Raw genomic sequence first — 14642 nt, 5'->3', positions numbered from 1 at the left:
CAGCATGTTTTAATCGCACTCAACAACATCTCCCATACTTATATTTATTATTTATGGGGAGATGCGGCTGTGAGGTTGGGAGCAGTTCCCAATTCTCCACTGAGTTTAAAATTTGAATTACGATGAATCACTTAGTAACTAAACAAATTCCAACATTCTACCAACTTGATCTAATACGGCACATCTCCCTATAAAACTGAACCCCATCATAAAAGTGGGACTGTCATGTCACTACAAAACTGGAGCCATTATAAAAATTGGGACCGGCCATGTATCATGATTTGTGGTGTCAAACTGTCATATGTTGTGGGGAGGGTGTTGGAATTTGGCAGATGATCCGGATTCTTGAAATTTACCCTGTTGATTATAAAATGTCATCTTCGTAAATATGATAAGTTTTGAACCCAGTTTGTTTGGCATGATCCCTATATAATAAACTCTTGAACTACCGCCATCGACGTAACGCCAGTGCCACCTCAGTTTCCAAAGTACCGCCACCCACAAGGTCGCTGGAATTATGCAAGCAACATTTTGCCAAGCTATCCCTCCAAAACTACCCTATCCATCGAAGCTTTCCCCGGTGTACGGACTCCCATCACGAGCTAAAATGATCTCGATGCCTGAAAGGCAAGTGTCGGTCCCAGATGCAGACAACTCGGTTGCCGCGTTCTGGGACTATCAGTTCCTTTTCGTCTCCCAACGATCAGAGTCGGTGGAACCTGTCGTACTTCGTACAGTCGATGGCGCGATCCCTGCCGACTTCCCTTCCGGTACTTATTACCTAGTGGGACCCGGTATATTTTGTGACGACCACGGTTCAACGGTTCACCCTCTGGACGGCCATGGATACCTCCGCGCATTCGCTGTTGATGGGAATTCCGGTGAGGTCAGGTTCTCGGCAAGATACGTTAAGACAGAAGCGCAGAGGGAAGAGTGTGAAGGAGAGACCGGGAGCGGGAGCGGGAGGTGGCGGTTTACGCATCGAGGGCCGTTTTCGGTGTTGAGAGGAGGGAAGAAGATTTTGAATACAAAAGTGATGAAGAACGTAGCGAATACGAGCGTGTTGAGATGGGGAGGACGGTTGTTATGCATGTGGGAGGGTGGCAATCCATATGAGCTTGAAACTGAGACGTTGGATACGGTTGGAAGATTTGACTTTGATGTGACGGACGACAGCAATTTGTCGCCAAAAAGAGGGTTTAGCGGTGGTTTTTGGGATTTTGCGGCTTGCCTATTGAAGCCGATCCTTTACGGTATGTGTCAGTTACGATTTTCTTCCTGCTATAAGACTTCTCTTTTCTTTATTCAGAATCTCCTCTTATTTTATTTTACCTTTACCTTGTTTGCTCTTCCTCTTGGGGCACGGGCCGGGGTGCACTTGTACGTCAGAGTGTATTTACATCGGTGTCCCACAGCACATTCCAACCTTGTATTGTGCGTGAGAAAATAGGACGCTGATGTGATCCATCTCGAATATAGCAGGTTATATTATTTAGGAATTTTTAGACCGCAATCGATAAAATATAAAAACCTTTCCCAAATTTTCTTGCAATCATAAAAACTTCTATTATAGTTTTATTTTAACAAATATTTCCCTTGACTTTTTAAAAAATTCAATAAAAATCTCTCTTCTGTTACTGTCTCACATGGACAATGTTAGATTGATGCATCATTTTTTTTTTTAAATATTCATTCTACCCTTTTATAAATTATTTTATATACAAAATTACTGAAATAATCCATTAGAGCAACTTTATAGTTTTGCATTGAGAATATTCATACTTATGTGATTTATTTATAGGAGATATTCCAAATTTAAGGTTATAAATGGCGGTTGGAACGGTGCACGCACGAGCTTGCATTGAGTGAAGTCAATCTCGATCAATATACACATGAAGAAGGAATTCATATTTGCCCCGCACCTAGGGCGCCCCACGACACATCCCTCCCTTTTGCACGAGATCACATTTGCACCCCATAGATGGTGCCTCCATGGGTGTCCTAGCTTCCTTTTGCATGAGATAATATCTGTGTCTCGTAGAGGGTGCCTCACAAATGCTCCACATGTACATCTCAATGTGCATTGAGAATATTTCTTGAAGTTGTCAATGGAAGATGTTCCCTATTCATGGTGGGGATATGTTGTGGGAATAGGTGAATTCCTTTTGCACATGCATTTAAGACCAATTCAATGGAGTTCACATCAGTGCTCCACTGGGGCACCCCATAACGCCCCACATTACATCCCAATTGTGTATTAGGAACATCTCCTAATGACAAGTACATGAGACGTTCTCAATACATGCTGAGATGTGCATGTGAAAAGCCTGTGGGATGCTGATGTGATCTCAATTCAATGGTGAAAGCTGAAAGGTGTCCTCTGATCTCTCATTATGGAGACCGTAGATAGGATAGCATTCAAATTCAGATGATAAGCCAAAAACTAAATCGAATAAACTAGTTCGGTTTGGTTAATTCAGATGTCAGTTTGGTTTGGTTTTTATTTCTTTAAAAACTTGATTTTCGGTTCTGGTTTGGTTTGATTGAGATTTTCAACTGAACTAATGGTTGTATCTAATTAAATCTATTAAATATATAATATTCTATTTAAAACTTTATACTTATTAATTAATAATTATTATATTTTTCAATGGCTAATTCGCAATTCCCCATTCCTATTGTGCTTTATAGCTTTAGGTCTATTCTAGCTTTTATTTAATAATAGTTAATTAATTGTCTAGAGACTCTAAATAACTAAGGTGTTAAAACTTAGACTAATAATGAGTGCAGTTGTTTAAATAATTAGTCATTAAATGAGTGTAGTTGTATTAATTGTTCATTAAGACTTAGAATAATTATTCAAACCTATACTGAAGTCTAATAATTAATTATTCGTTAATTATTAAAATCGAACAAAAAATCGAACCAAATCAAACTGAATTCGGTTTGAAAAGGTTCATTTCTAAACTCTGGTTTGATTCGATTTTACTGTGAAAAATGGTCAAACCGAATATTTGGTTAGGTCATTGGTTTTAACCAAACTGAACCGAATCGACTGATTGTACACCCCTAGATAAGCTGCTCGAATTAATATGTCTCCCGAGCAATCAATCACACCAATATTTTGTAACATTGGCCTTGTCTGTATGTATGGAGTTCACTCGTGGTTGGTTGGTTGCACACGTATTTATCACTTGTGATATGATTATATAGTTTGCAGTAGCTGTAGTAGATCTCAAGTTACACATTTGTTTTTCTTTCCTCTTGTTGAACGAATGAATTATGCAACGAACATTCTTTCTTATTTGGGGGACTTGATTCTTGGGGTGGTTCATGGATCGAATGTTTTTAGTAGGGCTGCAATTCGGGTAGGGTTAGGTGAGTTGAGACCAACTCTAGCTCAATCTTAAGTTCTAAACACCCTAATCCTAACCTTAATACAACCCGACCTTTAACCCAATCTATCCAACCCTAACTCAATCCAACCCAACCCAACCTTCTTTACATCCCTGGAAATCTCATATAACATCTTAATCTCAAATCTTAATTAAATTTCACTACATATATTAATCCTATGTTTTATTAATATTTATTCGTTAATATTTTTATTGATTCTTTTAGTACAAAATTCATAAAAATAAGTGTTGAAATGACTACACTTTTATTATGAGTTGTGATTTATTATAGATTTTTTATGGGTTGCAAATAGACATGTTCATGGGCCGGGATGGGCCGGGTTTGGGCCGGGATTTTATTCATCATTAATGGAAATATGCTAGGCCCGAGCCCGAGCCCGGCCCGACCTAATAAAAAAAATTACAATTCTCCCTATTAAAATTAGAATTAAAAATTCAAATGGTTTTTTTTCCTATTTAAATGAACAACGGGCCTACAAGATGGTTTTTTTCCTTTTCTTTTACGTTTTAAAACACAGTTTTACATTCTTAAATAAAAAAAAAAAAAATTATTCAAATGGACATAATCACATTACCCATTTTAAGTCTAATTTTAGGTCGGGTCGGGCTATTTTGACAAAACCCGAGCCCATCTCAAATTTATTGCGGACCGGGATTTTTGGCCCGAGTTTAAGCCCGTGGGCCGGGCCAGGCCAGGCCGGCGCATCGGGCCACCCGGCCCATGAACAAGTCTGGCTGCAAACTATGGGCGACAAATGGTAGAGGAAATGAAGAATAAAATATTCAAAGAACATAAAATATTCAAAGAACATAAAATATTCAACCCTAACCCAACTTGAAGTAAAATTGGGTTCATGAATTTCAACCTTAACCCTAACCCTAACCCGAGCATCAAACCGTCCCAACCCAACCTGACTTTTTTGGGTTGGGTTCGGGCCAACTTGACCCAAGTTGCAGCCTTAGTTTTTAGATGTGTTTCAAGGGGTTCATAATGATTAAAATACACTCTTTTCTTTTTTCGGTAAAAAACTCAAACCCCCCCACTTTTATCATAAATATCAAGACCTTCTGTTTGGCATTTGGTAGTGCTGAATTGACCATGAAACACTGAAAATTTTGCTTTCAGTACTCAGTAGTCATATGCCTCTACCTCCTAATGGAGCCATCAGACACCAAAAATTGCTCGAAATGGTTTAAACGCCAAACTAACTCCAAGCACAACCTCTTCAGATGTCACGACATTTAGATTATACAATAAATTCTCCACTGATTGATTTCAAGGCTTTTTAGAAGTTTTTTTTTTTTTTTTTTTCGCTCTTTAGATTTATCGAATGCCACTTAAGCCGTTATGTCTTATGGAAGAGTTAAAAAGATTAATACACCCCTTTAATCAAATTAGACAATAACAATATAACCTATCTGCAGTAACAAACACCTCATTGTCATAGGCATGGTGTACTCATTGAGATATCAAGCCAAAGACTGAAGCTCTTTGACTTTGGCTTGGCCCTTTGCCTTCACAAGGGGCGATGCATGAGGGGACCATTGGAGCTTCATAGTCCATATTGTATAGTGCTTGACGTTCTTTCAAGAAGGGATAACAATGAGAAAGTCGATGCATAGAGGTGCAGGGGATCTTTTCTCGAAAGATGCTTTGCAAAGACGTCTCAAGATTCTCTACAGAGCAAGGTGTTAAGTGTTTTCTTATTTCAATATCTTTTTTCTGGGCAAATTTAAGTCTCACTTTCGTACCCGGATTTCAAAATGTGTCAATCCAATACTTGAACTCTTTAAACGTTCCCTTAGTCTAAAATCGTTAACTGCTGTTCAGTGGATGTGAAAGGATGTAAATGTCCTTTGGGTGTTATCTAATTTTCTTTATCAGTCATCCAAATGTTCTTTGGATTGTTTATCATTACTTTGGTTCAATCTTGATTCATGAGAAAAAAGATGAATAATGTCTTATTTTGAAGGATAATTTTGACATTTTAAAAGTTTTAAGTTGTGCATGTCATCACGTGATATAGATAATTGATGGAATGCTAATGATAAGGACTAAACTGGGACGTTTTGGGAATTCAGGTACTAGATTGATAAGTTTTTAAATTTGGGTACTAAAGTGAGACTAGGCCCAAAATACAATTTACCCTTTTTTAGCCTGTTTACTATGAAAACACCTAAATCTAATAGAGAGATCATCTCTCTTCCCTTGCTTTCAAGTTTCTACCAATTATTTTCATAGCCAGTATATTTATTTATTCATTTATTATTATTATTATTATTATAATTATTATTATTATTGTTGTTGTTGTTGTTGTTGTTGTTGTTGTTATTGTTTGCAATTTAGAAATCATCCATGGTTTTTCTACTTATTTTCTATCTCTTTTTTTTTATTTAAAATTGATTTTTAAATCTTGCTAGACTTGAAATTTCTTTTCTGGTCTCTCTGTTTTAGATGTTAATTAATTAGACTAGTTCACGCTTAATGGTTCAAAGTATTTATTGGACTGGATTGAACCTGGTCCATCTATTATGGATTTATATTGGACTAGGTCAGATTGAACCAATATCCGGTGCATTGATAGAAGATAAGAGTATGAATGCCAATGGATCAATTTGAATAGTTTGGACAGTTTAGACATTGAATTAGACCCTAGTCCAGAGCAGTCCAAATTACTCATTGGATTGGATTAATTAGAGCTGGTCCATCCATAATGGGCTCGTATTGGATTGGATCAGACTGGACTAACATCTAGTGAGGTGTTGATATTTAACACAAATGGTTTCATGTCTTTTACCCTTCTTTTTAATATTAGGTAGGTTTTGAAAAACAAAAAGGGTAAATAATAGATAGGTACTTGTACTTTGGGGGTAGTGGGCTTGAACTTTCAAGTGCAACATTTTAGTACTTTGAACTTTTAGACAGCCTAATTCTATTAAAACTAATGTTATAGAGAGGGTAAAGTTACAAAAATGTCCATATTCAAATTTTCTTTTATATTTCTCACTGTTTTTCGTTGTTCCATTCAAATGCTTTTACTTTTTGTTAAAAAGAAGTATATAGATGGTTTTATATGAAAAGAAAAGTAAAATAAAGTTTATTGAGCAAATAGTAATCTAAACACGGGCATTTTTTTTTTTTTATAAATTTGCCCTCAGTGTAACGTCTGTTTTAACAGAGTTGGAAGTGTATATTTTTCTTAAAATTCAGGATATTAAATTGTCCTACTTAAAAAGTTCATGCCCTAAGGCTATGCTTGGTTTGAAGGAAAAGGTAAGGAAAAGTAGGGAAAGTTAAGGAAACCTTTACAAATCTTGCATAAGTTTTCTTATCTGTCCCTTCATTTTTTTATATTTTCCTTCAAACCAAACATAACCTAAGTGTCATTACCCCTGAAATACAAATTACTTATTATTTTTTTTTTGCTTTTCAGATTTCAAACAGTTAAAAAAAAGCCATTTTACTTTTCAGATTTAGAAGTTTTATCCAACTCCGAATCATTGACGGTTTTTTACTTTTTTATTTTTTATTTTTTATAAATGAAATGGATGTTTGGGCAGATGTGTTCAAGATGCCTCCGAAGAGATTGCTGGCCCACTACAAGGTGGATTTTCAACGAAACAGACTGCTAATAATGTCCTGCAATGCGGAGGATATGCTGCTCCCTCTCAGCCATTTCACATTCTACGGTGATTGCATGAGAAAATTAATTAAAGCTTTTCTTTTATTCTTTATAACCATCAAATACGTTGTTTCTGACAACCAACTCTCTACAGAGTTCGATTTGGATTTCAAGTTACTGCAGAAGCAAGAGTTCAACATCCCCGACCACTTAATGATCCACGATTGGGCTTTCACAGATAACTATTATATTGCAGTAGGCAATCGCATCAAACTCGATGTAATAGGTAAACCTCATTTCATTGCTTTTTATTTAATTATTTTTTTCATTCATGTCTTAACATTAGTTATAATAATGCAACTTCTTATTTTTTCCATTAATGTCTGAACTATTTAGATCTATAGTTCAAACAAACAAAATATCTTTCTGATTGAGGATATAAATATTTTTATAATCATCTAATACGTAGTTTGACCAATTCAACCTTGGTCCAGACCAGGTTCAAACTATATGGCAAAATAATTTATCTCAATACTGGTTTATTATTTAAAAAATCTTCGGGCTCATTTGGTTTATGGGAATAGGGGGTCTGAAATTGGAATTGGAATGTGCTATTCCGATTTCAACTGTTTGGTTGGGTGGAATTGGAATCGAAGGTTCAAAATTTTGATATGTATCATATCAGAATCCTCTTGATACACCCCTACAGGGAGTGTTTTGGGGTTTAACCCGGTTCAGTGGTAGAAGGACCTTAGATCCACTTTTCTGAATCGGGTTCACAAAAAAAAAAGGAACAAGGGCCGATACAGCCCAATATGCTCCTACCAACATATTGGGCTGTGTCGATATTTTGAACCATGTTGGAATTTCATTCCCATTCCTGATGGAATGGAATTTTCCCATTTGAGGGAATGGCCATTTCCTCTTCTCCCTTGGGAATGAGATCTCATTCCTGTCTAAACCAAACAGACTATGGAAATATAATATTCTGATTTCGATTCCAACTATAAACCAAACGGACCCTTAGTTAAGTTACAAGGGGAATATGGTTAGCCTCTAACACTTGAGTTTCAGGATCATTGCAAGCGCTATGTGGAATGTCTCCCATGATTTCTGCATTGTCAGTAAACCCTAACAAGCCCACATCACCCATCTACCTGCTTCCCCGGTTTCCTGAAAAGGTATTTGAGGAACGAGACTGGAGGGTGCCCATTGATGCTCCTTCACAGATGTGGCTATTACATGTTGGTAATGCATTCGAGCAAAGGGATAAGAAAGGGAATTTGGAGGTGCAAATACAGGCTAGTGCTTGTTCCTACCAGTGGTTCAATTTTCAGAAGTTGTTTGGTAATATTCCTTTTTGTCCTTTACACCCTTCATTAAGTGTAATATCTTAATGCGGTTTCTCAAAAAAATTAGTAGGAAAAGAAAATTTATTGTCAACTTTCCTAAAAACATTTCCTTTGTCACTTGTTTTTTTAGGAATTAGACACAGCCTAAGGTAAGAAAAAATGTTCATATTGGTAATTGTTATTTTTGGTAAGAATTTATAGTTCTAAGGGTGCAAGTCGGGTGGGTTAGGTCAGGTTTATGATCAAAGTCTGAAATTGGACCAAGCTCAAGGTGCAAAACCTTGTATTTTGAAAGTATTTATTCTGTACATATTTGTATTTGTACTTTTTTCAAATACACGTGTATAGTGCAAAATCTTATACAATGTGTATTTCTAAACCTTGTATTTACATCATACATATTTGTTTTTGTACTCCTAAGCCTTGTCTTTGCATTTTACATATTTGTTTTTGTACACTCCCCTGCGTTTGGTTGCAAAGCAATTTTATTTGCACTAGTACAAATGCATGGGAGTGTAAGTGAAAAAAATGCAAATGTTTGTTTGAATTTGTTTTGGGTTTTACATTATTTTGATTCATGTCTTAATTTACTTCATTTCGTACTGCAATCAAACAAAATAAGCTAAAGTTTAAAACAAAAATAGATTAGAATTTACACTCAAATCATTTGCACTGCCATTATTTGCATCAGTACAAATTTGTTCACATTGCGACCAAACACAGTCAGGCTCAATTTGAAAGGAGTACAAATACAAACATGTAGAATGCATAATCTTTTATTTTGTATTATTTTGTATATATTTATACTGTATATATTTGTATTTGAATTCCTTCCAGGGCTCAGTTTGGGAAAAAGTATAAATACAAATACGTACATGTTATTTCTAAACAAATTAGGCTAATCTCAAGTTAATATGAATAAATATCTTTCTTTAACAGGATATAATTGGCAAAGCAATAGATTGGATCCTTCTTACATGAATGCAAGCGAAGAAGAAGAGGAGTTATTGCCACACCTAGTTCAGGTAACCTCTTTCTATTTGATGGAACTTATCAAAAGAATATATGGAGAAGTACGGACAGACTCATTGCAAAATTTTGATTTCTAGTGCATATCTTCAATATTTCAAAAGGTCAATTACCCCCACTCTATGCATCAATGCTCGTCTGTGAATTGGCATCAATTCTGAGCTGGCACCTATCCCAATTGTATTTTATGCCTATAAATTCTGACCCTGGGCGGAACCCCATTCTCCCCAAAAAATATTCAATCATTTACTAATTTAGTTTAATTTTAATATAATACTAGATTTATAGCAAAGAAATAATTATAATGCTCAGAAAACAGTACATGCTAATTAACTAGGCTGAATTAAATCTAAATCCAAAGGATAAGATTCAAATTGAATTTGAATGTTAACAAATCAATTTGGATTTATGCATATCCAATTACAAAAAAAGAGATAAAACATGGGAATGGACTGATCATTAAGCTTAGAAATTTCTGGGAATGGACTGATCATAAAACATGGGAATGATCAAAATTAGCCCAGCCCCACAATACAGCTCATTAAGCTTAGAAATTTCTGGGCCCAGGCACGTGTTTTCTCACATGGGCCCAGATATAGGATGGGTTGGACTGGATTTCAAACCTCATGGTCTGGTATGCATATATAGACATCCTATACAGGAATTGGGATTAGCTGAACACGATGTCTGTTCAGTGAGCTATACAATGGGTGTAGCCCATTCCCAAGTCTTCATTACAACTAGTAGGAGACCTTATCAACCAGCTTGTTGGCATTTTGTATGCTTAAAAACACCCAAAATAAGCTAGAATTGGTGTTTGTTAAAAAAGACTAAGGCTGCATTTGGAAATGATGCAAATAAAGTATAAATGTCGGTTTAGGGTAAATTTGCACTCTGGTTCACTTTTGTCTGTGTTTGACAGCACTACATTTTTGCATTGACAAATGACAGACGCATGTATATTTACATTGATAATAAGATGTAAAAGTACATCATTAAAAAATAAGTAAATTTGCATTGAAGTGGGCTTTTGATAAAAAAATGCATATGTTTTATTGGAATTCCTGTTTGCATCCATTACAACTAAAATTCCAATATGTTTTATTGGAATTCCTGTTTGCATCCATTGCATCCATTACAACTAACTCAATTTTGCAAATTTTACCGTCTACATCATGGTTTTAAAAATGAACCGGTGACCGAACCGGTCAGGGGTCTGGTTACCAGTGTGAACGGTCCCACTGTTTGACCCAAACGACCAACTTGTTTTGACAAAAAGAAATAAAAAGATTAAAAAAATTAAAAAATTAGAAAACAATCAAAACCGTTCGAACAATTAACCGGCTGGTTCAGCGGTTTGCTGATCAAAATCAACAGTTTTGAAAGAAAATGAAACCGATCAAACGACCGGTTCCTGGTTTTTCCAATCCGACCATCCGATCCGGTCTGATTTTAAAAACAATGCTCTACATATTTACATTCACATTTACTGCATTGTTTCCAAACGCAGCCTAAAGGTGCTTAACTTCTTTCCCAAAAGCCACCTTAAGTTCAATACCAACTAGTGACCAACAATAGCCAGTCCATGACGCCCCAATTATGGATGATTTGTATTACCTGTAGAATTCCTCCTTATTCTTTACCATAAAGCCTCCATGTGCAAGGCATATGCAAGTACTTTATACAAAATTGTAATTATCAAAGATGAAACAAAATGGCGGATTTTGAGAATTTAAAGAAACAACAAATTGAAAAATGTCATAAACAAAACATATAATTATATTTGTTTTCAGGGACAAATTGATGAGGAAAAATAGTTGCTGTAGTGATAAAATGTTATGGTCTTTAGACTTAGTTTGGGAAGTGCAAGTATAAGTATTTGCAGTGCAAATACAAGGTTTAGAAATGTTTTGTTCTGTGCATATTTGCATTAACTTGCAGTCTTTCATTTTCAAACTGAACGTTAGTGAGCTATTTATTGGGCGATATTAAGGAGAATCAGTGTAAATATTTTTTATTTGGATGGACATATAATTATCCTTTGAGAGTTGAGAATCAGGATCCAACCAATTGACTAATGCCACTTTTTGTACAATTATATATGTAACTCATCTCTTACCCTTTAAATCATATGAATCTCTTCACCTTTCCCTCATAATTTTCCTATAATAACCTTTACAATCACACAGTGTTTTTTTTTTCTCTAAATTTTAATCATACCAATGTGCCTAAAAGTTAGATTCTCCTATGTTATTCATCCATTTTTTCAATATCACAAGATTCCATCTTATGAATCATTGGCCATGTTTGGGCGTGCTTAAGTGAAAAATAAGTGCTTATTTGAATAAGCACTTATTTGCATTTGGCACCCAACTTTTTCAAGTGCTTATTTAAAAAAAAAAAACACTTATTTTATATTGGGTGTTTGGTAGTACTTTTATCTAATAAGCACTTAAATAAGCATTTGTAACTACTTTATCCTTCATTTTCTTTCAAATTTTAAAAATATACCCTTTGAAAGCACTTTTATAAAATTTCTTTTATAAAAACACTTTTATGGAAGTACTTTTATAAAAGCACTTCTCTAAAAGTACTTGTACCATTAAGAAAGCACTTCTGTGAAAGTACTTTTATGAAAGCACTTTTGTAAAAATACTTTTATTTATAAAGTGCTTTCATAAAAGTACTTTTGTAAAAGCGCTTTCATAAAAGTAATTTCACAAAAATGCTATCATAAAAGTACTTCCGTAAAAGTACTTTCATAAAAATGTTTTCATAAAAGTAATTTCTTAAAAATGCTTCTGTAAAAGTACTTTTATAAAAGTGTTTATGTAAAAGTGTTTTCATAAAAGTACTTTTATAAAGTTCAACTAAGGATAATTTTATAAGTGACATTTTAAAATTCAACTAGGGATAATTTTAGAAGAAAAAAATTGAATAAGTGCTTATTGTATAAGTAGTAAAAAAAAGTTGGAAATTTGGGACTTTGGGCTTAAAAAATAAGCCTTTGTTTTAAAAATTAGCACTTATTTTTAAGCACTCCCTAACATGGCCATTGACAAATTTCCAAAGAGGACTAGAGTTCTAGATTCAATTTCGCCAACCTTAGGGTGTGTTTTTCAATGTTAACTGTTTGTTTTAAATCGTACAATATATCTCATCATCTTTCATAGATCATACAATATCTGTATTCCAACATTTGTATTTGTTTTACAAACCATCATTTTGGTTGTTTTAAAAACCTGAATTATTTTTTCTGAAGGCTTAGTTTGGAAAGAGTACAAATGCAAATATGTACAGTGCAAATACATACAAAATAATATAAAATATAAGGTTTTGCACTCTACATATTTGCATTTGTACACCTTCCAAACTAAGCTGAAGCAAAACCAATTCCTTCTTTCTTCGCAAAATAAACACACAATTCAAGAACATCTTTTTGTTTTCGGGAAAGCCTATGATATGGAAAAGATATGATATAGAAAGTGTTTTGACCAATCAAAACTCACCCATGAATTTTGATAAATAACACCTGATTCAAAATTACATTTATGATTCCAGTTTATTGGTTTTGATTTTTTAGCCGATCTGACAATTTCAAAAACAAAAGCATTTACATTGTAGAAACCCCTTAATTGTTAAATCTTTTTTTCATATATCATCTTGTAGACATTTTTTTTAGGAATTGGGCTTATTGTTGGATATATTTAACAAAAGTTACATTTTAAAGATTTTCATCAATTTTGAATGATTATTTAAATGTTACTGTGATAGTTGGAATCCCCATGTATTCCATATTGATTTTCAGTATGGCACAAACACTTCATAATGTATCTTTAATGTAGGTGGCTATCAACTTCGATGCAGATGGAAAATGTCATGAATGCTTAGTGAAACCACTAAATAATTGGAGTAGACCATCAGACTTTCCTGCTATTAATCCAACTCGCTCTGGTAATAGAAATACTTACATCTATACAGCCGCTGCTTCTGGCTCTCGCCAGCTATTACCACATTTTCCATTTGATATGTTGGCTAAGTTAAATTTGTCAAACAACTCTGTTTCCACTTGGTCTGTGGGAAGCCGTAGATTCATTGGTGAGCCCATCTTTGTTCCCAAAGGAAATGAAGAGGATGATGGATATGTCCTTGTGGCAGAGGTGAGAAATGAACTATTGTTTACATATCATATACAAAATTTCTTTTTATTTTGGAGTTTCACTCATGTTCAATTGTTCATGCATCAAAAGATAATATTAGCCCAACTAGTCCCTCAATACCTAAACAACCAGATTGGGCTAGGCTCAAATTCAAAGCTAATCGATGCCTCGCAAACAATACAATGGGGGTGGACTTCATTCTTATCTATCGAGATATTGTATTGCATTATTGCATGTAATTATATGTCAACGTATACCAAAATAGTCTAAATAATTGTATTTATACGCATGTGTTTATATGTATGCTCCTTCCAGTAATTGGGTGTATATAATTATGATTAATTAGCTTTTCTAATTAAAGCACACCAAGTTTTTGTCAGGTTTTGAAAGAAAAATAAGAATAGATTTTTTAATATAAGATCATGTTGGACACTTATTTTTATTTATTTTTTGTCATAGATCATGCATGTTAGAGTCATCTAGTATTAATTAATGATATTGTAATCTAATATGTGTATATCCTGGTTTCTTGTTAAGCTTTTGCAGTATGCAGTTTCAATCCAGAGGTGTTACCTTGTGGTTTTAAATCCCAAGTTAATAGGAGAAGCTGGTGCACTTGTAGCAAGACTGGAAGTTCCTAAACACCTGAATTTTCCCATTGGGTTTCATGGCTTTTGGTCTGCAGACTGTTAAATGCATTTTGGTATATAGTTGGCTAGAGCAGAAAGCTAATTAATCATAGCTATGATAACTTAAATTCTGTTTTGTGCAAAGGAATTTGAAACCACGCATTTTGCTGTAGTCTCATATTACGTTGCTGACCAACTCCAACACCTGAACCCAAATTACATTAACATTAGAAACCCCAAGAAAATTTGAAAGGAGAAAAAGAGTGATGAAATGAAAGTCAAATGGAGTTCGGTTTAACTTTCACGGAAATTAAAGGCTCTTGTGTGTTCAATGGTTCAATTAGAAAAATTATAAAATTAAAGGATTTTTGGATCTTACGGCTCTTGTACTATGCAAAAGGCATTTATGATGTAATTCATAATCCGTTAAATA

At 34.5% G+C, this 14642-nt stretch overlaps 1 protein-coding gene across 2 annotated transcripts; it reads left to right on the top strand.

The window, feature by feature from the left end:
* The first annotated feature begins 465 nt into the window (after window positions 1–465).
* Window positions 466–14394, top strand: CCD7 (carotenoid cleavage dioxygenase 7). 2 transcript variants are annotated; one of them, XM_088967001.1, is made up of 7 exons: window positions 466–1253; window positions 6978–7106; window positions 7194–7325; window positions 8114–8386; window positions 9331–9416; window positions 13266–13580; window positions 14127–14394. In XM_088967001.1, exons 1-7 carry the CDS (start codon window positions 518–520, stop codon window positions 14271–14273), a joined length of 1818 nt encoding a protein of 605 aa, XP_088823127.1. In that variant the 5' UTR covers window positions 466–517; the 3' UTR covers window positions 14274–14394. The 2 variants fall into 2 exon arrangements, with proteins under 2 accessions (XP_088823127.1, XP_088823126.1); XM_088967000.1 differs by having other exon boundaries at window positions 483–1253; window positions 14118–14394.
* Window positions 14395–14642: the final 248 nt, after the last annotated feature.

Source organism: Nelumbo lutea, chromosome 1 (genome assembly GCF_056320005.1).
Source record: "Nelumbo lutea isolate HS-2025 chromosome 1, American lotus-T2T, whole genome shotgun sequence".
Lineage (NCBI taxonomy): Eukaryota > Viridiplantae > Streptophyta > Magnoliopsida > Proteales > Nelumbonaceae > Nelumbo > Nelumbo lutea.
The sequence above is the reverse complement of the archived record's forward strand: the minus strand, read 5'-3'. Positions and strand labels throughout refer to the sequence as shown.

Excerpts from the sequence above, each read along its gene's own strand:
- CCD7 (XM_088967000.1), top strand. The coding sequence starts at position 518 with ATGCAAGCAACATTTTGCCAAGCTATCCCTCCAAAACTACCCTATCCA. Across the intron at positions 1,254-6,977 it reads ATTGAAGCCGATCCTTTACG|ATGTGTTCAAGATGCCTCCG; the intron begins GTATGTGTCAGT and ends ATGTTTGGGCAG. Across the intron at positions 8,387-9,330 it reads CAATTTTCAGAAGTTGTTTG|GATATAATTGGCAAAGCAAT; the intron begins GTAATATTCCTT and ends TTTCTTTAACAG.